The 24,277-nt window shown below is 37.4% G+C and overlaps 1 protein-coding gene across 3 annotated transcripts in view; it reads left to right on the forward strand.

The window, feature by feature from the left end:
* COL24A1 (collagen type XXIV alpha 1 chain) overlaps nucleotides 1–24,277 on the forward strand; it is a 134,972-nt gene that overhangs the window by 100,827 nt on the left and 9,868 nt on the right. For all 3 annotated transcript variants that reach the window (XM_048059107.2, XM_048059108.2, XM_013177986.3), the window contains exons 37-53: nucleotides 251–358; nucleotides 3,392–3,445; nucleotides 3,986–4,093; nucleotides 5,039–5,092; nucleotides 5,845–5,898; nucleotides 7,175–7,231; nucleotides 8,648–8,701; nucleotides 9,735–9,788; nucleotides 9,899–9,952; nucleotides 12,841–12,894; nucleotides 14,515–14,622; nucleotides 16,499–16,606; nucleotides 17,757–17,864; nucleotides 17,950–18,003; nucleotides 18,318–18,380; nucleotides 19,602–19,655; nucleotides 21,100–21,135. In XM_048059107.2, coding sequence (XP_047915064.2) covers nucleotides 251–358; nucleotides 3,392–3,445; nucleotides 3,986–4,093; nucleotides 5,039–5,092; nucleotides 5,845–5,898; nucleotides 7,175–7,231; nucleotides 8,648–8,701; nucleotides 9,735–9,788; nucleotides 9,899–9,952; nucleotides 12,841–12,894; nucleotides 14,515–14,622; nucleotides 16,499–16,606; nucleotides 17,757–17,864; nucleotides 17,950–18,003; nucleotides 18,318–18,380; nucleotides 19,602–19,655; nucleotides 21,100–21,135 — 1,182 coding nt within the window. The remainder of the gene's footprint in view (nucleotides 1–250; nucleotides 359–3,391; nucleotides 3,446–3,985; nucleotides 4,094–5,038; nucleotides 5,093–5,844; nucleotides 5,899–7,174; nucleotides 7,232–8,647; nucleotides 8,702–9,734; nucleotides 9,789–9,898; nucleotides 9,953–12,840; nucleotides 12,895–14,514; nucleotides 14,623–16,498; nucleotides 16,607–17,756; nucleotides 17,865–17,949; nucleotides 18,004–18,317; nucleotides 18,381–19,601; nucleotides 19,656–21,099; nucleotides 21,136–24,277) is intronic.

Below are 24,277 nucleotides of genomic sequence, written 5' to 3' on the forward strand. Positions count from 1 at the left end.
CTGTAGAAAGAGTGAATGAATGAGATAGAAAGGGCTTTACCCTAACTTGGAGCCTGATCTGAATTTGACTGGAAAAATTCCTGTCAGTTTTAGTGTGGTGGTTTTTCAGTTTTTTTGTTTGTTTGGTTGGTTGTTTTTTTTATGGTCAAACCTGAAGATTTCGAATTCACTTTTCTCAAGAATAATTAATTTTGGAACAGTAACTTGATTAATTTTATTTATTCATTTATTTATTTTTGCTACCCTTTAGGGAGACCCTGGAGAACAGGGCCTACTTGGAGAAGCTGGTGAAAAAGGAGAGATGGGGATACCCGGAATTGTCGGACCCCCTGGTGAACCTGGCATAATGGGTGTTCCTGTAAGTGTTTTCAACTTTAAGTGGGCTCTTTGTGGTTCTTTTCTTTTTAATTTAGCTTACTTTTATTTTTTATTTTCTCTTTTGCTATTGCATTAAAGATTACTGTCTTTAAACTAGTTTGTCTGCCCTTTCTATATGGTTCTGCTTTTCAGGGTTGGTAGATCAACAAGTGTTTTCCCCATCTTAAATCTGGGGTCTCTTAGCAGACAGTATTTCCTCACACTTGTCACCTAGACACATACACCACACAGCCTGGCGTCTCTCACTTCAGATCTCTCCCCACCAGACAACCTTCTGTTGTTAGTCTCTATCCTCACCTTCATTTGGAGACTGTGGGCAATTTAACAGAATTAAATCATTCTATACATTTTTAAAAATGCCCAAAGAAATTGGTGAGATAATGTATCCTACCATAAATTGTGCTGTAAGATGTTTCATTGTTTTCTATCTTTCCCTACCTAATGGCTTTGTTTGCTGTCCCAGGGCTATTTAGTTTTTAGTTTAGATTAAAAGTTTGTCAGGACAAAGAACTGCCATTTTGAGCAGTTTACAAATAATAAAGCTCTAGAACTTAAAGCATGCAAGATCTGCCTCCAGTTGAAGATTTTGTGCTGATGTTCTCACCAAATACATGCTGTCGTTCTTTTAAATACACTTTAACAACAAAAGTTAAGTCTAAAAATAACATTTCTAGAAAAAGTGGTATCTGTAATGTTGAGGTGTCTTTATTTAGAAAATTAATGCAGCACAGACACCGACAGCATGGGATTTCTTAAAGTGTTGGATTATAGGGCCTTCTCTGCTAAGAGATACAAGACAGGTCAAAGTGGCTTAAAACCAGTGTCACGTGATAGTAGATACCACATAGTCCAAACAACATCTGCTGGTGTTTCCTGATCAGTTGCCTTTGGAGGATGGCCTGTCTTTCCTAACAGTGGCCTTTCTACATTGCTGGCAAAGTGATGTAAAGACATTGTTACGGATGCTGTCCATCCTATGCTGGAACTGACTTCCAGAAATGAAGGTGTGTCGTGCCAGGAAGCCCTACTTCAGCTGATAATTTTGTGCCGTGGTGTGAGGTCACATCTTTGGTGGGCTTTCTCTTCTTCCCTCGTCAACGGTCCTGTAATGAGGCAGATACTATAAAAAGCAATGAGAAAGAAGAAAGAATTTCTTGATTCCATTTTATTCTTAAAAGACACTTTAACTAACTTCATTTTGGTGCCTCTGTGAAAGGAATTAAATGAACATATCATTAAATGAACATATCACCAATTGCCATAGATAACTAAACCAGAGACTGCAGATGGAGAGAAAGAGCAGCACGCACGCACAGGTCGAATAGCAAATGAGCATTGGGATCCACAGTCAACATTGCTAGGTCAGTTTGCTTATTTGTTCTGGCTTAATGCCTAGCACCTAAACTCCATCCATATAATCTGTTTTGCTGAAGTTTTATACAACTTCTTAATGTAAACTAATCTTTTAGAGCACAGTTTCCAAAGCAAGTACGTAGTCCTAATTTAGACGTCAGATTCCCTTAGCAAAAATTGTCATGTTCTCATTCACAGTCCTCTGGCTGCCTTCACCGTGGCTCTTATGTGATGATTGAGTCTGAGTAAACATTAGTTTGGAGGGCCAGCTGTTAAGGGCTGTGAGCACTATCCTCTCTGTCCTCTAAGCCTCAGTGTTACAATTTGCTTTTTTTTAAGTCTTGGGTTCTTCACAGTGACCTACTCTGCTAGTAAAGGAAGAAAGTGCGCTTTCAGCTGTCAGCGTGCTGGTAGCTCACAGTGTGCTGCAGAACAATTTTAGTTTCTGATACAGTAATGTCACCCTGACTTTTTTTATTTTATGCATTGGCAATTCTGGAAAAGCTGGAATGTTTTGTACATTAAAATTATAAAACAGCTCGGCCCTGGCATATCTGCAAAGTATGTAATTAACTTGTATAGAGTAAACAAAATCAACAGTGCCGCTGTGCCTCAGTGAGACGGGCGGGTCTGGTGATCCGATGTTTGGGAGGATGTGGTTAGCAGGGTATTTTTCGTGTTTCTGTTCCATGCGTTCCAGAGGTGGCTGCAGTCCCTCCTCACTCATCTTCCCCAGCATCTGGGAGTGTTCAGATCATGATTTTGGCTTGACCTCATTCTAGGGATGTGAACAGATCATGCCATTCTGGTTTAAACAAGGAAATGGATTACCTATCATCAGTTGTCTGGGTGTTCTATTGGGGATGAGATTAATATTACGTTCTACTTACAGATACATATGAAGCAACATATGTACTTCACAAATCAGTTTGAACTCTGTTTATCATGGCTCATCACCACAATATCCTGAAAATATTATAGAGAGATTGATAGATCTCTCCTTACCCAAAACTGAAGCTGAATTACCTCCTTGCCTTCAAGGAGTTATCAGGTAACCTGAGGCCAATGAGCTCTAGACACTTCCAGCCCTTTGGGAGAATCATTTTTTGAAGTGACCCAGAGGGCAGCGGTGTTGTAGCTTCATGCACACCTCACCTGCAGGCAACACACCCACTTACACCATCACCAGGAGGCTGGTGGTGGGAGGCGCCACCACTAACTGAGTTAGGGCTCTCTGCTGCAGCAAGTTGTGTCAGGGCCCTGCTCTTCACACCTGACAGCCCCAAAGTTTTGTTAATTTTCTCCTGACTGTGTATTGCATTTCTCTAAATCCAGTATTTATCTTGAAGCAACTTTAGTAATAAAGTAATATTTTCTGTCTGGACAAGATTTATTGGTTGGTGGTTTTTGTTTGTTTTGTTTCTTCATTTCCAGAGCATTTTCAGTACTTTGATAAGTGATCCCTTATGTATGCCCATTTATTTCTGCTGTAACTTGAAACAGTCCTACTGACTTTCTCACAGCAACACTTAATGAGATTTTTCCTCCCACCTCTGTGTATTACAAAAGCCTGCTTAGCTATCCAATTTGGAGCACAATTTAAACATGTTTCCAGGACTTTTCTCAATCGTTTCTTTTTCTCTCCCTAATTAACATACAGGGTCCTGAAGGAACACCAGGAAATCCAGGTCAAAGGGGACGTGTAGGAAAGAAGGTAGTATTTTTCATCTTCCCAAATTCCCTTCCTTTTGTCTGAAATTTACATTACAAAATAATTCCATTCAATCCCTCGACACTGTTGAGAGCCAGTCAGCACCGTAAAAGACATCAGGTTTTATGTGTTGATAGTTTCATACTGCAATCTAACGATAAAGTGAACTAAATCTATACCTATTTTCCATCACGCTTCAAGCTAATTTTTTTCTTGCTAGCCATAGCAATTAGAATTGTCGTTGTTCTGCATTTGATAACTTCTGAGACCTCAGGAAATTTAAATTTGGATCAAAATGTGCAACGCAGTTTCTGCTGCTATCAAAAATGTAAAGCTTTGGCTAAACCAAAAAAAATTCTCTGTCAGAATTATTTTTTTGCACTGCAGAGTTCTGGGATCAGACATTCTAAAAACTACAGTAAATGACATGTAAATATAATAATCCTCTTAAATAATGCTGTTACATGCTTTCAGTAGGCATTTAAACTACATTTTAAACATAGTATCAATCTCTTATTATTTTTAATACAATAACACCAATAGGGGGAAAAAGGGCAGCTTGGCCCTCCTGGAGAAATTGGACCTGCAGGTGACTCTGGCCAACCTGGAGGAATTGGTCCCAAAGGTGCAAGAGGAACTCGGGGCCCCTCGGTTTGTACAAAATATGTTTATTTAAGAGCTCATATATTTATGATTTAGCAGTGTCACGTCTCTCCATGGGAGGAGGCAAGTCACAGGTGTAGCATGTACAAATATCACCAGCTGGAGATGGAGATGCAGGCAGTGCTTAAACTATCTAGAAGTCCTTCTCAGCCCCTGGGTACCGATGTGTGGCCTTTCATGCTAACAAGCATGAGACCTATGCACCTTTCCAGGCAGAAATTCATGGACCTTCAGGAAGTCATCTCATGCTCTGGTCGTGTTCCTGATCTGGCAGTCAGAGGAGCAGGATGGCAGGGCTTGCCATAGAGAGTACACATGCCCCACAATCCAGATGTAACTTCACTGATGTTGCTGTGTTCCAAGAAAAGAAATTGTGGGGTTTGCTATTACATAAAGAAAGCCTTAGTCATGGCTGAAACAAAGCATTTCAGTCAAGAACTGCTCATCTTATTGAATGGGAGTCTGGCAAAGTTAACTGATTTAAGGGTATTTTCATTAACTTCATGAACTTCTCTCATCACAGGCTCTCTAAGCTTGCTCCACACTGTGTGATAGCAGATGCAAAAACAAATGCACCCTCCATGCAACTGAGGCAATTTGCCCATCACAGCTCCAAGGTCCAATACCGTAACCACTGAATGCAGCATTGTTTCCCACAACACGTGAAGTTTAGAACTAAAGTAACTGTCTAATTTTCAAGAGAAGGACTTGAACTCTTTTGTTAGGACTGAAATTTTGACCATCATTTCCACAGCACAAGGAAAAGTCCAGTATTCTTTAACAAATGAAGTTGGAAGTAACAAGGAAGTAATCTGTGGTTCTCAAATCTCAATATCTGAAGATTTTTCCAAGTGATTACTTTATGAAGTATGTGTTGTTGTAACATTTTAAAAGGGAACTAATTTTTCTATCACTGATTATTGCTTTTAACAGGGACATCTGGGAGGAATGGGACCAGAAGGAGAATTAGGAATTCCAGGTTATGGGGTGAGTTTTTTTTAATGAATTCATGTACACACACATTCCTGTGTAACTCTGGTGCTCTAAATAATTTCAAATATCATCTGTATCTAGAATACACAAATGTATTGTGTTTCAGATACATACTTTTATGTCACACTTGATTGCCTACTTAAAAGCATTAGCCTTAAGCAGTGGTGACTTGTTTTTTTGTGAGTTCACCAGCAGATTTTTTTCCTCTCAGATTTGAAACTATTGTTTGTCCAATGCATCCCACTCTATTTGTTAATAAAGTTCCTATAAAATTACAACAGCTATTCATTATAAAGAGGATTCAGCAAACCACCACCTCTGTTTACTGTCTGGCCAGGCAGTTTCCCTTTCAGTAACAAAACCAGTGATTGAATGAGGTTACTTGAAGGGCATAAAAATGTTGTGACTTTCAGTGAAAAATAATTACTGTTTTCCGATGATCACTGTAGATGGATTGAGTCCTGCTCTTACAGACCAGACTGCCATTTCTACTCCAAACAGAAATGTCCATCTGTGGCCCTAACCCTGATGTGAGAACCAGCCCAGCTCCCCTCACTTACATCAAGCCCTGCCAGAACCTTCGGTTTCTAACTGTGCACATAGGTTTTCCTGCACAGAATAATTTTTCTGCCTGTGCCCATTAATTTTGCAAGCAGCAAAACATAATGACAACAAGCATCTAAAAAATGAATTCTTTCTTTAATTATTTGTGTTGGAACTAATTTTTGCTTTGTTTTCTTCATTAGGGCCACCAAGGTCCTCCAGGGCCTTCAGGGCCCCCAGGACCCAAAGGAGAGAAGGTATGAAGTTGGATTATACTTTTCTATAGTTTGAGTAATCATAAAGGAAAGAAATATTACTGTAAGCTCACTGTTTTCCTCAGCATGCAGCAAAGCCACCATTTGGAGTTTTTATTAGTATTGTGAGAGAACATGAAAAGAAATATAAACTGTGGAACCGATCATTTGGATGCAAAGTTCTGAACTGTAGTTGGAATGTTTGAGGCTTTAAAACACAAGGTACCCAGTGTAAAGAATGTGTAATTGTATCAGATAGCACCACTGCCCTCAGTAAATGCTACTGACAGAAATAATCAGTGTGGGAACTGCTAAGTATTCACTTAACTTTAAACCTGTGAGTACTGCCATGGATTTTGCTGAAAGTTCAACTATGATGGTCGAAGCTCTATGCTTAATATAAAATGTTAGGGACAGCATATTGCCTCAGTGTCGCTATTTCAGTGTCAAATTCACTACTGTTCTTTCAAGCTCCAAGTCCTGCAAACAAATTTGTATGCTGAGTGAAGTCTGTGTAGCCCCAGGCAGGTACAGGGATTCCCTTCAGGAAGATTAATTTAGAGTTGTGCCTGACAAAGAAACCTATTCTCACGTTTTGGCCAGTTTTGCAATGAATACTGCTAATAGGCAGTTAGTGAGGATTTTCTAAATAGCTTCTGAGAAAATCTTCATAAACACTACCTGAAAACTGAATTGTTGGGAGGTAGGAGTCTAACTTGCTCGTTGCCTCTGAAATTTCCGTTTGATGCACTTTTGAAACTGGTAATCATATTCAAAATATGTGCCTCTGCATTAAATGTATTGGTAAATATCATCTAGAATATGTAATTGTGTTGTCTATTATTTGGATTACTTGGATGATGGATGTTTCATATTTAAAATTATAAACAGAATGATCCTGTTTATGCTGATTGTTGGAGTTTTCTGGACACTTGTTTACCTGTATTAAGTATATATCTCAAGACAGTAGAAGAAATTTTGGTTTTTTACTCTTGTCATATACCCTGTTTCTCCATTCCTAACAAATGATTATGTGGACTTTGTTCAAATACTAGTATTATTTTTAATAGCTGCATTTAAAAGTAGAACAAATACTTATTTTTTTGAGTCCTATATTTATTTCCTAAAACAAATGGTGCATGTTGAAATGGAGTTACCGCTTCCACTGTATTAAAAACATAAGCATCACATTCACTAGTAGCATCTATACAGTATACTTTGTGGTGTATTACTAATATTTAAACATATATGCATTTTTTAATCCGTATGTTTATTCTAGGGTTACCCAGGCGAAGACAATACAGTGCTTGGACCACCTGGGCCCATAGGTGAACCAGTAGGTCTTTATTTCTCAAAAAAATTATATTGGTGCCTCAATACAAGAGACAACGCAGGCTCTTCCTGAAACTTCTTATTACTGTCTAAGGAGTCGGTACTCCCTTGTACAAAACTGTAGAGTGATGGTCCTTTAATCAGTAATCTCTCTCTGAAAAATGCAATGATATGCTCTTTCCTGCTTTAAGAGTATGTGCCTAATGTTTAATTACACTAATGCCATCATTCTGTGTCTAGACTGGCAGGTTTTGGAACAGAATTTTTATCCTCTATGTTTATACTGAATTATACCTAATTGCTTTACTAACCAGAAATGTATTTTGACTTACTTCATTATCACTACAAAGCTAATTTAGCTGTTTTGGCTTCATTTTATAACCTTTCTGCTTACTAAATATCTATGCAATTATGAGCATGTCCAAAAAACAAATGCAATCTCAAAATCTTATTACAAGCATTTAACGTTCAGGCTTTGTGCTAGAAAGTAGTGCTTGTACACCCTACTCCTCTTCAGATTGGCCTTAATATTTGTACCTCACCTCCCTAAAAAGTAGGGACTGTAAGACACAGATGTAACTGAAGACAGTCTGGACTAGGTTCTTAACTTAATTAGGGAAAGGCATGAGAGAAAAGGCTCCAGCCAGTTCTGTTGTAGGTGAGCTGACTTTGCTATGCTGACTGTTCAAACATTGCAAGCAGGGCCTTGCCCTTTGCAGATTCCTTTTAGGAAACATGCCATGAACATGCCAAAACCTTGGAGAGTATAGAACCAGTTGCGTAATAGTACCTATTGGTGGATATGCAGTAGATGCGGCTAATCTATTCATTTCTGAACCACAAAGATGCGCTGCAGTTAGTGATGCCGGGCCAGTTTTTCACTATGTGCTTTTACTTCAGACATAGGAAGAAAAAGACAGTCCTTATTTCATCTAACGAGCAGCTGGATGTCTTTTTGAAAGTCTTGGCCGTTCTTACTTTCTGTGGGCATGATTCCTTATTCCACCATTTTTCTTATGAAAGCCATAAGAGAGTTTTCCTCACATGCCTTGAAAATAAAGTCTGGTCATTCACAGGGAGTCTTAATTCTGATACCATATATATATGGGTGTAAACCTGGAGAACTTCTACTGAGGCCAATATTCCCATTTCATTTTTCCCCATACAAGATTCATCTTTTAGCTTCTGGTCTTCAGTAGCAAAATGTTTTAGAAAGCGTCTCCTGCCTGACTGTAATGCATTTTGTTTAGAAAAAAAATCATGTTTATTCCTTTAGACAAGCTAATTTTAATATTAGTAATCCTCAATTCACTCTTGTTGGTCTGTCTGTTTTGAGAGAAATCCCAGCTTTCTTTTTTCACTTCTCTGCAGCAGTTTTTCAGTCCAGCTGTTACATTATGCTCTTTGTTTTTCTCTCCAGGGGCCTAGTGGAGAACGTGGAGATAGAGGAGAATCTGGTGATGAGGGCTACAAGGTAATACCTCTTGCTTTTTAATTCTTTGTATTTGAACATGGTGTGCTGTGCATACATGTAGTAATGCTGAAAAAGTGTCATTGCAAGTATGCTAAGATGCACTTGCTGGTGTCTCACTGCACTGATGAGTTCTTAGTATAGATTGGAGCACCTGTCATGTGAAGAGAGTCTAGGAGAGCAGGGACCGTTTAGGCTGGAGGAAAGAGGGCTCAGGCAGGGGATCTTAATGTGTATAAATGCCTGATGGGAAGGAATGAGGATGAAGGAAGCAGACACGTCTCAGTAGTATACAGTGACAAGCAAAAGGCACGCGTTGAGAGACATGAAATATTCCATTTGAACACCAGAAAACACTTTTTTTTTTTTTTTTTAACTGTGAGGGTACCTGAGTACTGGAACAGGTAGCCCAGAGAGAGGTTTTGGAGTGCCCATCCTTGAAGATCATTAATGCCCCCCTGGGCATGGTCCTGGACAGACTGATGGCCCTGCTTAAGCTTAGTTGCTCTAGGTGATCTCAAAAGGTCCCTTCCAACCTAAATGATTCTGTTAGACAGAATCAATTAACATTTTTATTTGAAATGTAAGTGCTATAGCTTTGTAAATCTAATCCTAATAATCATTCATTAATTGTATGCAGTCTTTCAGCAAATACAAATGGCTGGTAACTCATTCTGTTTGTTGAAAAACAGAAGAGACTCCTTGACAGGGAGTATCCTGTTCAAGTTACACAGACAGTGCGGATAGGCGTAGTAATAAATCAGTGAAGCAAATATAGTCTGTGCACAGAAAAGTGCAGGAATGTTTAAAACATATATTTCCCTCTTGCAGTGAGTTTGGAGTAGAGAGTTTAAAGAAGAAAAGGTCCCTAAGGTCTGATGTCAGGAGAGCTGAGCATACTTTATACAGGTGAAGTCAGTGAAGCTGAGGCCACTCAGCACTTCCCAAGATCGGCTTTCGAAGGAAGTCTGTAGCTCACGGAGCATGACATCCTGAGTTATTTATATTGCAATATATTATATTTTCTGCTTCCCAGGGTCACATAGGCCTTCCAGGGCTTAGAGGACCAACTGGACAGCAGGGGCCTCCAGTAAGTATTGTAAACGATGAGGTTTCTCTGCTGATCGTTGAAATTACATTTTATTCTGCATTTCTGTGATATGTTGTTAGTTATTTATTTAATATATGTTCTTTCCAAAGGGAGAGCCAGGTGGATTTGGGGAGCAAGGACCAAAAGGAGAAAGAGGTTCAGAAGTAAGTAGAAAAAAGTAAAGAAACAGTGCACTTAATTGGAGTTTGTCTGGTTTTACTGTTCACTGACTATCCTTGGAAAAGAAGAAAGTGTAGGGTTTTGATAGATAAGACTTGTTTCAAGAGTAAAACGTGATTTCTGATGGATATTCTTAAAGATGTAGTATTTGCTTTCATATTCCAGTTTTACGAGAAAATTAGGGCTCTCCATCACCTGTTCTCAAGTTGCACATCCTGTGAAGTCTTCAACAACTTGAACCAGCACGTTTGAGTTGAATTCTGCTTAAGTTCTTATCATTGTCTGCCACTATGATTTGCATGATGCTCTAGACAGATTTGCTACAGCCTGTTGTAGGAAATCTCTGTGCTTGCTGGGCATCTCTATACTAAAGATATTTAGGTTTCAAATCATCTCAAATATAGATGCAAGCTGTTTTGTAGATTTAGGCTGAATTTTTGCTGATTACTTAAATGAAGGTTCTTTTTGTACTATTTTACATCCCCAAGCAATACATTTGAGTCACACAGTCTGAAGTGGGAACAGAGCAGTGCCCAGTGCTCACTGAAGCTCCAACAGTTTTTGTGGTTTCTTCTACAGCTGGCAGTAGCCACCTGCACGTGGAGCACAGTGTTCTCTCTTGCAGGCACAGTTTAGCTCATCTAAGATGCGTGTGTAGTGTCTTGGCATTTATATGACAGTATCTATTAGTGGCGTTTTGCCTTTCCCTGAAAATAATTGGTTTTCATACTCAAATTCTCTTTTGAAACTATTGGGCTAGTTTTTCCAAACATTAAGCTTGTAGGAAAGTTTTGTAAATGACTGACAGAGCAGCATGGAAATCATTTTGATTTTTTGTTTCTTTGGTTTTGTTTGGTTGGTTTTGGTTTGGTTTTTGTTTCACTGTTACATAAGGTTGAAATTCAGTGTTTGGCTTTCCTTTTCATACCTGCAGGGACAATAAAAATATAGAATGGAAAATTGCGTAATGATCTTAGTATATATGTGTAATTTGATAGATAAGTGGTTTTACTTTGGGGTAATAGAAAGCATTATGAGAGGCTTTTTTTGAAAAATTTGAGTGATATTCAGTTATACCCTTAAATAGAGTTCCTTGTGACAAACTAGCTCTGAAAAACACCCAGGATTTTACTGCTCTGGTTTGTAAACGAAGCCTCCCGGTACTGCACTGCGCTGAATTTTCACTCAGACTTGGAAATAAGGGATTTGCTACAGAACAGTAGAGTAAAAAGACAGAACAAGTCAAGAAAAAAGACTAAATATTTTTCTTTAGAAATAATAGTTCATGTAGATGGTGTGTTGAAAGTTGCCAAAAGTATTTTATATTCCACCATGACTTTTATTTACCTTTGAGATTCCAGAAGATCTAAGCTAGAAATTTCTTACAACTTGAATTGCCTTTGCAACTTAAATGAGAAATTTTCTCTGAAATGTTCCATAGACGATTGTTAAAGTTCCAAAATTTTCTAGGTGAATACAAGAATCTACAGTAGGTTAGGAATAGGGAGAAACAAAAAGAAAATGCGATGTGTAAACATTGTCAGCATGTACTGTAACCATGTGCTCAGATATATTGCCTTCAACAAACTATCACAGCACAGGATAAAATCAATCATTCCTCTGCCTTTCCCTTGGGGAATTTTTTCTTGGTCTTGCAAATGTCCCTCAGATTAAAACTGCCGTTGTTAAATATGGAACCAATATGCAGCCTGGAGCAAACCAAAAGAGCTTAAAGATTTACACAAGAAATAGTGGAAACATCCATACAGTCTTAACTCCGTTGGCATGCTTGGTGCTGCTATAACAAGCCTCACAAAGCCGATCCCATAAATTGCAATGCTGAATCATCTGGGTTTAGTTTATGTGTTCAGAAATTTTAATGAAAACAATATAGAGTTCTTTGGATATACAGGTTCCTGTTCTGATTGGTGGACTTTATGTATGCCTTTATAAACAAAAAGACATTAAATTAAGGAATAGAACACAATTTTGCTGATTTTATCATATTCATATTAATTGTAAAAAAAAAAAAATTTACACTTAAAATGACTGTTATTCTTTTCACTTTATTGCATGTTATGTAATATGGCAGCATAATTATCATAGTTTTTCCTTTAATAGCAGTCTTAAAAATAATTAATCCAGAAAACCTTGGAAACTCTTCTACTTGATCAGTGCTAACAAATGTTATTTTTATCTCTGCTGTCTGAGGGGTTACGTCTGAGAGTTAAGATAAAATTCATGCCCATGTTGTAATTTGTGAATACTTCCTAAATTTTTCTGGTATGTTTGATATCTATATTCCATGGGGAATATGCTGCAAACAGAATTCTCACATTCTTCCGACCCATTCCGAGCTTTTCCGTGTTGGTTCTTGGCTTCTGTGTAACTAAACCACTTACAAGACTCTGTCCACTCAGACTAAACCACTTACAAGATACTCTGTCAGTATCCCTCGGTTGACTGAGACTACAGATTCCTAGATCAGTCAAGACAAAAAAAGAGTGGTTTTATGTAAATTTTATCTTTATTCTACATTTTAGATAAAAAGAATGTTCCCATTTGTGATGCTGTTTTCTAGTACTTTCCTCCACGTACACTCAGTGCATCTACATTGCCAACTTTTAATGATTTCCATTTTTGAAAGGTATTGAAAGTGCTGTAAAAGCATACTTCCTTACAGTGGTGTGGTTTTCTACCAGAAAATGTATTAACTTGTTGAAAAACCTTCTGCTGTCTCCTGAAGTGGAAATGATCTGGTCCAAAGCCAGGCAATGTGAACATTTGTTCTAGAGGGGAAAACGATTCTCAGCTCTTCTTAGGGGATTGGGTTTATAACACTTGTCAGTTCACCAGTGTTTGTAACTTTTAGGGACCCACAGGGAAGAAAGGAGCAACAGGTCAGGCGGGAAAACCTGGAATTCCTGTAAGTAACAAAAGTTTAGTTTTATAATTTTCATGTTATAAATGAAACATATATATTAATTAATTAAACCAAACTTGGGTCATGCCAGCGTCATACCAGAAAGTCTTCTGCTCACTCTAAAGAATCGCCTCATTGTCCAGGAAGTGTAAAGGAGCCCCCATGAAAGTAGAATGATTTTTGAAACTCTGTGACATCAACCTGATTTACACTCAGTTACTCGGCACATGGAAGTGAAGTGCAGCTATTATAACCAAGGTGCTTCCTACTTGTATAGTTACTTAATTAAGTGATTTGTTTATGTGTCTCATAGTCAAGTTATCGCGTTACGTTGCACAGAGCTGTACTACTGTTCACTCCTGGCTCCCATCAGTTCCTTGAACAGCTGCAGCCTAGAGAAGGCTGTATCCATATGTCCGTGATGCATACGGCTGACAGATCTCTTGAGGTTTTCTTCTTTCTCACTTGCCATGAGCTGAAATGTTTAATGCTCTTTCTGGAGAAGCTAACTGGGGAGAAAATAACTTGCATCCCTTTCTCCCTGAGGGAAAAGAAAGAGCAGGAAGCAGTAGGTGTTCTGTAAACATAACCAAGAACAAAATGCATCCAAGGCTATTTTGGTCCCCTAATAAATAATACCACACAAGCACATATTGTAAATATATTTTACTCCCTCACATCAAAACATCGTCAGTAACCAGAGAAATGCAGCTGCTTCGCAGAGCTTGTACCTTCTGGGCAGAGTGGAAGAATAGCCTTTTGAAGGCAAGCAAATTGTGTCTTTTGTAAATATTTGGCTCTTCCCTCTGGAGATAATCGTTCTGCAAATGGAGGAGAAGAGAAAGGCAAGAAAAATGGAGAAGTGAGGAGGAAAAGACAGTAAAGAGGAAATCTCAAAACACATCCCAAGAATGTGATTCTTCAGCAATCAGAAGTTAGAAATGAGATTAAGATGGCACACTTCTCATATTCTATAAGACAGTTGTTAAATATACTTCTTACAATGAGCCATGTTCTAGCTAGACTGTTTTAAATTCCTGAGATACATTCATACGGAGATAATTGCAGAACTCCAAGACACCTAAGATCATATGTGTCACTCTAAAAGGAAATTATTATAAAGAAAAAAATTACCATTCATTTGGTGAATGTGATATAAGGCTTTTCAGTGCACGTATAGCAACAGTTAGCACAAACTTGTCTCATTAGAAGTTTGTGTGTATTTTTAATGTGTACAAATTCGAACAGAATATATTTGTGAGCATACAATATATGCTATCTAGTAAAATGAAGGCATATGGTTAATTTTTTAGAGTTACTTAGATGACTTCATCAGGTTTCCTTGCTTCAGTTTAAGAATCAACACACTCAGCCATCTTCCAGGCCTCGCATGCAGAGCAGTCAGCCTCATGGTTTCAGCTGAATTTGCCTAGATCCCACAATACAACACATCTAAAGTTAAGCCAATAGCTATTTAAATCAAACATGCTAACTCAGAGTCATCTGTGTCACTGGGTCTGTTTTTATTTAGGTTTTAAGAAATACTGTGACTGCAATGTAGTTCTGTAATGGTGAAGCTAAAGAGAGCCAACCATGCTATATTTAGTCTGAATTTGTTTCAAGGGAAAACCAGGACCAGCAGGGCAGAAAGGAGCAGTGGGCTACCCTGGACCAGAAGGTATTCCTGGGAATCCTGGCAAGCCTGGGCTGTCAGGGAAACCTGGCCCTAAGGTAAGTTGCTTTCCACATTGCCCCTCTTCTTGTCATTCTGCTTTACAGATTTTCTGAGCCAAGGTGTTTAAATAGAAGGAACCATTCCCAGTACTGTTGCCATCTTGAAAATTCGATCAATTCTTTGTTTTCTTTCTTACAAATATAAATTTGCCTATCTGACAGAAGATTAAACAAGAGGCCCATAGGGGGCAGGTGTACCCTCTTTGAGACTCTCAGGTTTCAGGTAATGGCCTGCTGAATCTCTTCCAAGTACTTAATTTTTGGGGAGTTGGATTTAGGATAAACACCCTGAAGAATTCTTATATTTTGGCCTTTTCATTCAAAATGTCATCTTTCATATTAAAAGTTACTCCATTACTTCGTATTAACTAAATGTAGTAGCATTATAACCTGTACTAAAGAGAGACTTCTGATTTTTCCCATTATGAATAAAAGAACACAACTTTTGCTATATAAGTTTATCATTTGATCAGTCTATAAACCACAGTACCATATTCAGAAGTTCTGGAAATCACATTTAATATAAAAATCATGTTTCATGTAACCCTTTTATTTCTATGAATACTTAGCAGAATATCATATGAAATATAGGATAACTGTTCTTTCTACTAAACAACATCACAGCAATGTTCATTTGGATGGTGGCAAATTTCCATTTTGAGTTCTTTAACATGACAATTGGCTTAACTCCATGCATTCAATGACTTATTTTTCATTCAAAATTCTTGCTATTGTTTAGAGTTTATCATACATTTTCATAACAACTGTTCTGATCTTCCTTGATGTGGTAAAGTTATTTTATATGTATATCTTCAGAGTGTACATAGTCGTACTAATATTATTAGTATGCCTGGTATTTATAAATAGACATGTTGAATTTTGCATGCTTCTGTGGGAAGGGAGTCTCATTTTGTTTCTTGATGCAGAGTCCCTTCTTGAAAAATGAGTGCTATGAATCTCAACAGCATTTTCAGCTCATCCATAGTAAATGAATTTAGTATCTTGTTTCTATCAGGAGCTTCTTATTTTGAGCTCAGAATCCTCAGAGTTCTAGCTAAAGAGATATCACATAGCGCTCCTCCAAGAAACATTTCAAGAAGTCATCTTCTATAAGTAACAGGTATTAGTGCTCTGTTCTGCAGGTTTCAAAATACCGTTAGCAAAGAATGATATGTTTCAGCTGTAAAGACTATTAATTTGAATATGCAAATTTGCAGGTGTGGGTGACATTTTAAGTCTCATTAACTATTCTGTATGATTCCCTGTGGAAGGTGAAAGCAATCACTGGTATGTCCATAAAACTGACAACAACTATGGGCAGAAAAATGCTCAGGATTTGTAGGTCCCTGGTACCCAACCTGGTGATCCAGCTGGGCAACTATTCCTATTTAGGAGTGTGCTAATAGGGGAGATGCCATGCGCCAACTCCAACAGACAATTGATTCTCTCAAAGGTTCTCAGAAGGTTCTCATCACAGATGACAGCAGGATATGTTTAGGTTAGAACAGAACAAGGTTTGAGATGAATACTGATATGAACGTTTGCTTAAGCATGCTTAGCATTTGCTTTGCTTGACAGTCAGTGACTTGTTAAGTTGCATTAATTTGCCTCTTCAGAATCTTCAGTCTAACCCACAGTTAAAACACATATAGCTGTGTTGCTAAGTATCGTGGGTTCTGATGAATTAACAGAAATACAGATGAAATACTGCCGATCATTCTTTTCATATGTTTTGATGTACTCCAATGTGTCATGTATACAGAAGAATATTAAGCAGCTTTAGTCGATTGTATGTTACATGCCTGTTTTCGCATACAATGAAAATATATGTTTGGCTTTTCTGCTTGTAATCAATCACTTTTTATTCATTAAGGGTAATAAGGGAAACCCAGGCTTAGCGGGTCTGGCAGGTTATCCTGGAGCTCGAGGTCCCAAGGGATTGCCAGGCATGCCAGGGCCCATGGGAGCACCCGGACTAAAGGTAGGCATATAGGTTCTTGTTGTTTAAGAGAAGTATTACTGATATTGCCCAGTCTTCATGCTGCATGCAGTGATGCTATGCATGCTACTGTTAATTGTACAAGTAGTTGATATCAAAATGTATTTGAAGGGTGAAACTACAGATTTTGCTGCCCTACTCAGCTTCTACTGATAATATTAACTACTTATTTCAATGATAAAAGAAGCAAATAATGGAAACATTACTGATAATTTCCACCATTTGGTGTAGGATTTTTCATTTCAAATGATGATATGCACTGCTCTGTGTGGTTTTATCGGTAAGCAGTTTTTAAAACCTCAAGTTAATTGAAAACTGGAGAGGGAAATACCGTCTATCTTTGTTCTCTTTTCATGAAGATATTTTAGTATAAACTCTATTCACTATTTTTAGTGTTTATTGCCAGTGCTCTCAGTCTGGGTTATATGCCTTTGTCTACGCAATGAAATGTAGGAACGTAGCTCCTGCTCAGAAAATATTGCAATCTCAAAAAGGCAGGGAATAGGTGAAGTGAGGGAAAAGGGATACTAGACTGTGCAAAATAAATGTTAAGAGCAGATGTACTGAGTCAGACCAAAAGTCTGTCTTTGTTAGAGCTAAAAGGAAACACCAAAGAAATAGCGTACGTGCAAAACAGTCATGGAAGGTGAATAGTCCCTAATTACTTGCAGATTGGTAATCTCCTGAGCTAGACATGGTTTCTGTGTGTTTGATGGTCCTGAGAGGATTTCCCTAGCATGAACTTGCCTAGTTTCCATGTGAAATGACATGAACTTTTAATCTAACAACAAGGAGTTCTGCAGCTATACTGTGCTGTGCTCAGGGGATTGCTTTTTTAATTTGATTCTAACTTGCCTATTCTGTATTTCATTTTGTGTACTTTAGCATTTTCATGGGGAGGTACCATACTGGAAATGGCCTGAAATGTATGGTTTTTTTTGTTTGTTATCAAATCAAGGAACAGTCAGGTCATATTTTCATTTTAGTGTAAGAAATAATTATGGAAATGAAATGAATAGAGTATATTTATTTCTTAAAACAGACAGAAAGCATGTTCCACATTTCTGACCAGAAACTAATATTTATAACTTTCACAATTATAATAAAGGATGTATTATCTTCCTTTTCATAGGGTGAGAAAGGGCTTCTTGGTCATCCAGGAAAACGAGGTAAAAGAGGCCATCCAGGATCACAAGGTGACCAAGGACCAGCAGGAGATGCTGGTCTGAAAGGACAGACTGTACGTAATTACAGCATTTGATGCAAAACAACTACTCCAAGAGTTACCAACGTGAAATAAGTGAGGATGCCTGCCTCTATTACAGGGAGAAGATGGAGATCAAGGTTTGATGGGTTTTCAAGGATTCCCAGGTCCAAAAGTATGTGTTCATTCTTTTCTGTTAGATCTTAAGATTAAGATTTACAGACTGAAAATATTTACAGAGTGAAAATATTAGGAAAGCGTAGATTTAATCAGCTTTAACAATAATTTGTTCAGAATGTATCTGCACTTGTTGGGATGTTTTAGGCAGAGCTGTGTACTCCACTTTCAAGGATGAATGGTCTGGGTCAGTGAGCTTGGTATTTTCACTGTTACTGCTCTTAGAAATTATCTTACTTCCCTTGTTTACAAGAGATTAATACAAGTTGATAACTAATGTTCACGTTTGACTAAACTTCTTTGTATTTTCAGGGTCCTGCAGGGGACATTGGCTTAGTTGGAATTCTGGGCCCAAAAGGTCCAACAGGGCAAATTGTAAGTATTTCACTCCATGAAAGTGCTTATCAGGATAGCTTGCAGGGGGCACAAATTTTTAATTTAGGGAATCCTCTTTTTCCTACTGGAAAGGCTGGAGCCCTCTAGCCAAGCCTTTCTCTCTGGCTGTGCCTGCACTAGGAGCCCTTTGCCTGTTCTTCCACACTAGTCTGGTTACAGTGTGCATACAGATACACAAGCAGAACTGGGCTCTCGGTCTTAAAGGAAAAAAAACACACTCAGCTGACAATTATACTCTCTTAGCAATAATTTTATCTACAAGTCTCTTGATCACTGTCATTTCATTGTCTGAGGGGGGTTTTAATGCTCTCTTTCTTCTTACTGGCAATAATGCTGACTGTATGACTGTCCAGCAGTGAAACAAAAAAAAGGGGTCAAACTTTACCCACAGAAGACAGGGTAGTGCTCAAAAGCACTGTGAATTAATAGGTAGCCTTTTAAATATATTTCCTTTTTATCTATGTGGCTACAAGTCTGCGTTAGCTCGTTCTTCATAACACCTTCTTCATGACATTCTACTTTCTTACTCTCCAAAAATGTGGAAGAATTTTATCATATTTGGGAGCGTGCATCCAGCTTACAGCATCAAGTGAAAAGCAGGAAAGGGAGGAAGTTTGCAGCATGGGAAATCTTACTGCAAAATGCTCTTCTCTCACTGCTGCCATTGACATCACAGAAGTTACTCGGTTCAGTTAACCAGATGCAGAGCAAAGGCTTTAGTGGCCTGTTCTAATAGCTGTTTTCTTTTTCTAAACATTCCTATACAAGATAAACACTGGAAATGAACAGTTTGCTCTGAGTGAAACAGAACGGTAAAGTAACATTTTAGCAGTATTTACTGGCAGCCTTACAAGAGCACTTGCGGGCAGTAATATAGTTCAAGATAATACTGACTGTAGCTCAATGAATACTTGTTTTTGGTAGTCAGAGTACTTAAGTTTCCACTATTTTTAGTGCATCACCTCTCATATAAAAGAATGCGTATGGGCTTTCCAAACATAACTATTACTAATTATTAAAATAACTACCTTGTTGATTATGTAGCAATGTATGTTCAGTATTCAGAAAGATAATATTTCCATGATATTTGGGATATTTGCCAGTGCTGGGTGCTGAGCAACTTGAAACCAGGACATGTCATACGGATTTTCTTCATTTTGAAAACATGGTGGACTAATAAATCACTTTGCTTTTTTACAGGGATATATTGGTCCTGTTGGTCAAGAAGGCATTACGGGCCCAACTGGCAGGCCTGTAAGTTTCCCTTATCTTTTGGATAGTTTGGTTATTTCACCTACCTTTATTTTTAATAATCTGTTTTACAACTAGACGTATTTTGCCATTTGTCAACTGGTAGGACTGTCTTTGTAATATTACCATGCTGCCAAGCTAATATATGTGATTTCAGCATCTGATACAAACAAGATGATGGAAAAAAATCATTGTAATGGCATTCTATCAAAGTACATTATACAGAGGACATCTCTACAGGAGCAGTAGACAAATCAAGGTGTAAACTAGCACCCTAACTGTCACCTGGATATTCATATTCAGCCTTAAGTCTGCAATGTTTCTAGAAAAAAAAATTCTTGGCCTTTCTGATGACCCATAGAGCTCCCTAGGTTCTCTGCAGTGGGACAGCTCTGCCCTCATCCCTGTTTCCATCCCTCGTCGCATTCCCTGTGCTAGAGGCAGAGCAGCATTCTGCAGGAGCACCTGCTGGCTCTATCTGCTATGTCCAGAGTGCCTGTCCCACCCATGTAAGGTACATATAGAAGCTTTTTTTTATACCACCCAAGTTCCTCTGCCTGATCAACAAAACTTAGAGGGAATGAGAATGTTGAAAAATTTGAAATAATAATCCTCAAAATAACAGGAATCCATAATAAAAATAATAAATATGAATATTTAAAAGTGAAAAAGAAAGGGGAAGGAAAATGTTCCTCCTATAATTAGACTATCCTTTCCACCTGCTGGGAAAAAGCATTTTAAGTCTTGTTGCATTCTTTTCATTGCCATTTAGGAGGAAAACTTCACAGCTATGTATACCAGTATAAAGGTTTTAATAGACTTCATATTGAATGTAATAGTTTGCCATTATCATTCAGAAAGCATTAAAAGTTGAAGATTATTTATATGTGATATGAAATGCTGCCATCAAGATACAACATTCTTCCAGAGAACTGGAAGATTGCTACTGGCTTCAGAAACACAGTGTAAGTGGAAAACTAGCAAAAAAAATGCCATGGAGACAGAAAACCAGTGTATACTGTGAGAGGAGAACTAATAGGGTAATAAAGCAGATATATGACGGATAGCTTTCTTCGGTGACAGAGTGCCATGTTTGGCTCTCAGCTCTTCAATAGTGAAACACTTACCTCCTTTTACAGTAGATCAAATTGAAGAGAGTACAGCTGATTGACAGGGAGAATGCTGACAGTTAAAATTACTGAGGAAAAAACATATCTACAACCTGAAGGAAACAATCAACTTTCCAAATATAGGAATTACAAGATGTTTTCAAGTGATTTATTTTTCTAATAATGCAGAAAAATTAAAGCCCCAGAGCTGTAAATATTTCCACAGATGAGTTTGGACTTTTCATGGGAGCAGTATACCTCTCCCACACGTTAATTTGCTTATTTCAGTCCTAGAAGCCTAGAGAGCATGCTGGCTTAACAACTTCTCTGTCTTACAGGGACCAAGAGGTGAAAAGGGCACAAGGGGTGAAATGGTAAGTTGAAACAACTTTTGTGCTTTTGTCCTCTTGGCTGTGTAAAAAGTATTCGTGTGTTACACTGAATGTGTTTCTGCGTGCTCTGAATGCCAAACCTCCTGGTTGTGCTCCTGCAGAGTGCTGGCCAAGAAGGCTGGGACCCTGAGTTCGAAGTTGGACCTTTTCTTGTATGAGTTGGTTCACACAGGCACGGGCATGCCTGATAAGTGTATGCTGCCAGGCAATAGGGCCCTGATCGTGTAGCAGTCACATACTCCGGATCTGTTACAGTTCAGTTCTAAAAGCAAAATCCTTTGTCACATTCATTGTCAATGCTCCAGTACCTCACGGCACAATGTGCGTACAGTGCCGTGTTCATGACGTCTACATCATCTCCTGTAGAGGAGAAGTTCAGGAAAAACCTGGAGATGAAGGTGGGTGTCTATGCAACATATGCTGCCTATGGTAGCGGTAGGCAGTACTGACGGGTAATGAAGTTTCACTCTCTGTTTTCAGTAAGACTTGTACATTCATTTTTGTATATTACTAAATGTTTGATTTTACTTAAAATTTGATAGAGCTAGTAAGGCCTCCAATTAATGATGACTGTGCCAATTTATTATATTTACAGCAAATATGAATACAATGTTAGCTGATATCTATGACGTTACTTTATATGATAGATTTATAATTACTTCCTTTTCCGGTAGCTGGCCAATGCGATCTTGTTCCTGTTGCTCTCACCCTGCCTTTTATCCCACCTCACTTTAAATCACTTTAAATTTGGTTTCTCATCTTACTGTATTTTGGTTTAAGCATCCACCTGTGTACAATTCCAACCTAATTGCCTTATAAAAGCTTTGAAAAATAAATCATAAAAATTCAAAATTAAAGAATTAAGGATTAGAATGAAGCTTGGTGTACATGTCTCAAGGACCTTTCCTCATTGATTTTAAGGGTCTTGAGGCAATTCCCATCTCAGAGTAAGAGGAAAACTAAGCTCTTAATTCGTACTACTATTAAACATCTCAACTGTGTTTTTCTCATCTTTTGTTCATAAGAATTTCTATGACAGCATAGAACTAAAAGCTGACATTAAAAAAAGAAAAGAGAAAAAGAGATGATTTCCTAAATCATTAATTCGTCTCCTAAGACTGCTTTCAAAATAATTTTAATTTTTAAATTAAATTTAAAAAATAAGTTTTAAATTTTAATTTCTAAATTAATTTTTAAATTAAATAATTAAATTTTAAAATTTTAATTTTAAACTGTACACAGTGGCATTAGTTTACAATATCTAGCCAAGAAGTTTTCAATATCTAGCCAAGAAAAGGATATATTTCCAACTATTTTCACAAACAAAGATGAGAAAATGATTTCCATCCAACTGTGTATTCTGAGATTGGATTTGCATCTTAAATTGTGTTGGTATTCTTCCTAGACTCACAAAGATTTTTACTTTTCTTTAAGAGTCCAAGTTTAGTTACAGTTTTTAGTCTGTCAGGGATATCAGTTCATTACTGGAAAGGAATGTTCTCTTATCCCCTGAAAAACATGGAATGTAAAATCATGCCTCCTTGTTTAGGTCAGTGGTGAACCAAAGTTCAGCTTCTGTAGGCTATTTCTGGAGAAAAATTGATAGTCAGATTGAGAGTTTTTTGAAAAAAAAAATCAAAAATATTTTCGAATTCCTAATATTCATATCGCTTTGATTGAAACATTTAGATAATCATGGAATGCTTTTTAGAATATTGTTTCAGAATTCTGACATCTCTGAAAGTGTTTTCATTTACCTGGGATTTTTTATTTCATTGCATGTCATTAATAATACATAGTGGATGATAATATAGAATCATAAGATAATCCAGGTTGTTATGGATCTTGAGGTATTTCATGTCCAGCCTCCTGTTTAATCAGCTTTGAGATAAAACCACATTGCTTAGCATCTTGAAAACCTCCAGGAACGGAGATTAGATAATCTTTCTGGGCAAGTGTTACAGTGCTTGACTATCCTCAAAGTAAAATAATAATAATAATTATTATTATTATATGTATATATACACGCACAAGATGATAAAGCATAATCTGTAATTTTCTATTATGATCTTTTATCTTAGGTTTACAGTAAGTAATAGCTGCTGCTACACTGTAATGGTATATCAGAGTATTGTACTGCAGGATGCTGCTAAGATTTACCCATTCCAAGACACAGTGAAATAACATCAAAGTGACAGAAGTGATCAGGGAAAGCTTAATTACTTGGGATGGCATTTTTTTCCTCTTTAAAATCATTTTTATTGATTTAAAATCATTATTTTACTTTGTTTCTTGGAAAATTTCAAAAGTTATGGAAAATATGGAAGTCCCTGGGACTGCTCATGTTTTCGAAGTTAAGCATGTGTATCATTGCATATAAAATCAGGGCCTTATGGTATTAGAAAAAGATTAGAGTTTTGGCCTTTGAACTTCTGTACTAGCAATCAAATTGGGTGATTAAAGAATTAAAGAGCACACTAAAACTAACATTTCTATTGTCTGCTTTTGTTATTATGAACTAGAATTATACTCAGTATACTGGAGTTATACTGGAACCTTCCCACTTAAATTCTAGTATGATCAAAGGATAAATTAAGTGGTTTTGTAAAGGTAATCCTGCACATTCCAATGAAACATTCTGCAATTAGCTTAATCCATGGAAAGTGTAACTTAACCTTATTCTGTTGCTCTATAACAAACACAAGAACATTTATAACATCTCTACAGGATTTTCAACACACTCAAGCAGTTTTGTTACATTTTAAAGGCTTGTAAAAGTAATTGATATAGACCTTTGAAGTTTTAATGCATTTAAGAAATCTAATATCCCTCCAAAGAAGTTTACTACAGTTAAAAAATAGCATTCACTATTTACCTTTTTTCCACATGGATTTTATTGGCAAGATGACAGTAAATCAAGACAAATCACATTCATCTTTCGCAAAATACCTTAAATTCATTGGAACAGTGCGCTTTTTGATTTTTGAAGTATTCAGTTCTGTCTCAAAAACCACTATAATTTTCAGCTGTTCCAGTCTCAAGATGTTGGAAGTCTTAAAATTGTGGCATATGCCAAGAATATAGATTATTAGATGAAGTATTCAGTCATCTGAAAAATCCACTG

The sequence above is a fragment of the Anser cygnoides genome, chromosome 8 (assembly GCF_040182565.1).
Source record: "Anser cygnoides isolate HZ-2024a breed goose chromosome 8, Taihu_goose_T2T_genome, whole genome shotgun sequence".
NCBI classification, from domain to species: Eukaryota; Metazoa; Chordata; class Aves; order Anseriformes; family Anatidae; genus Anser; species Anser cygnoides.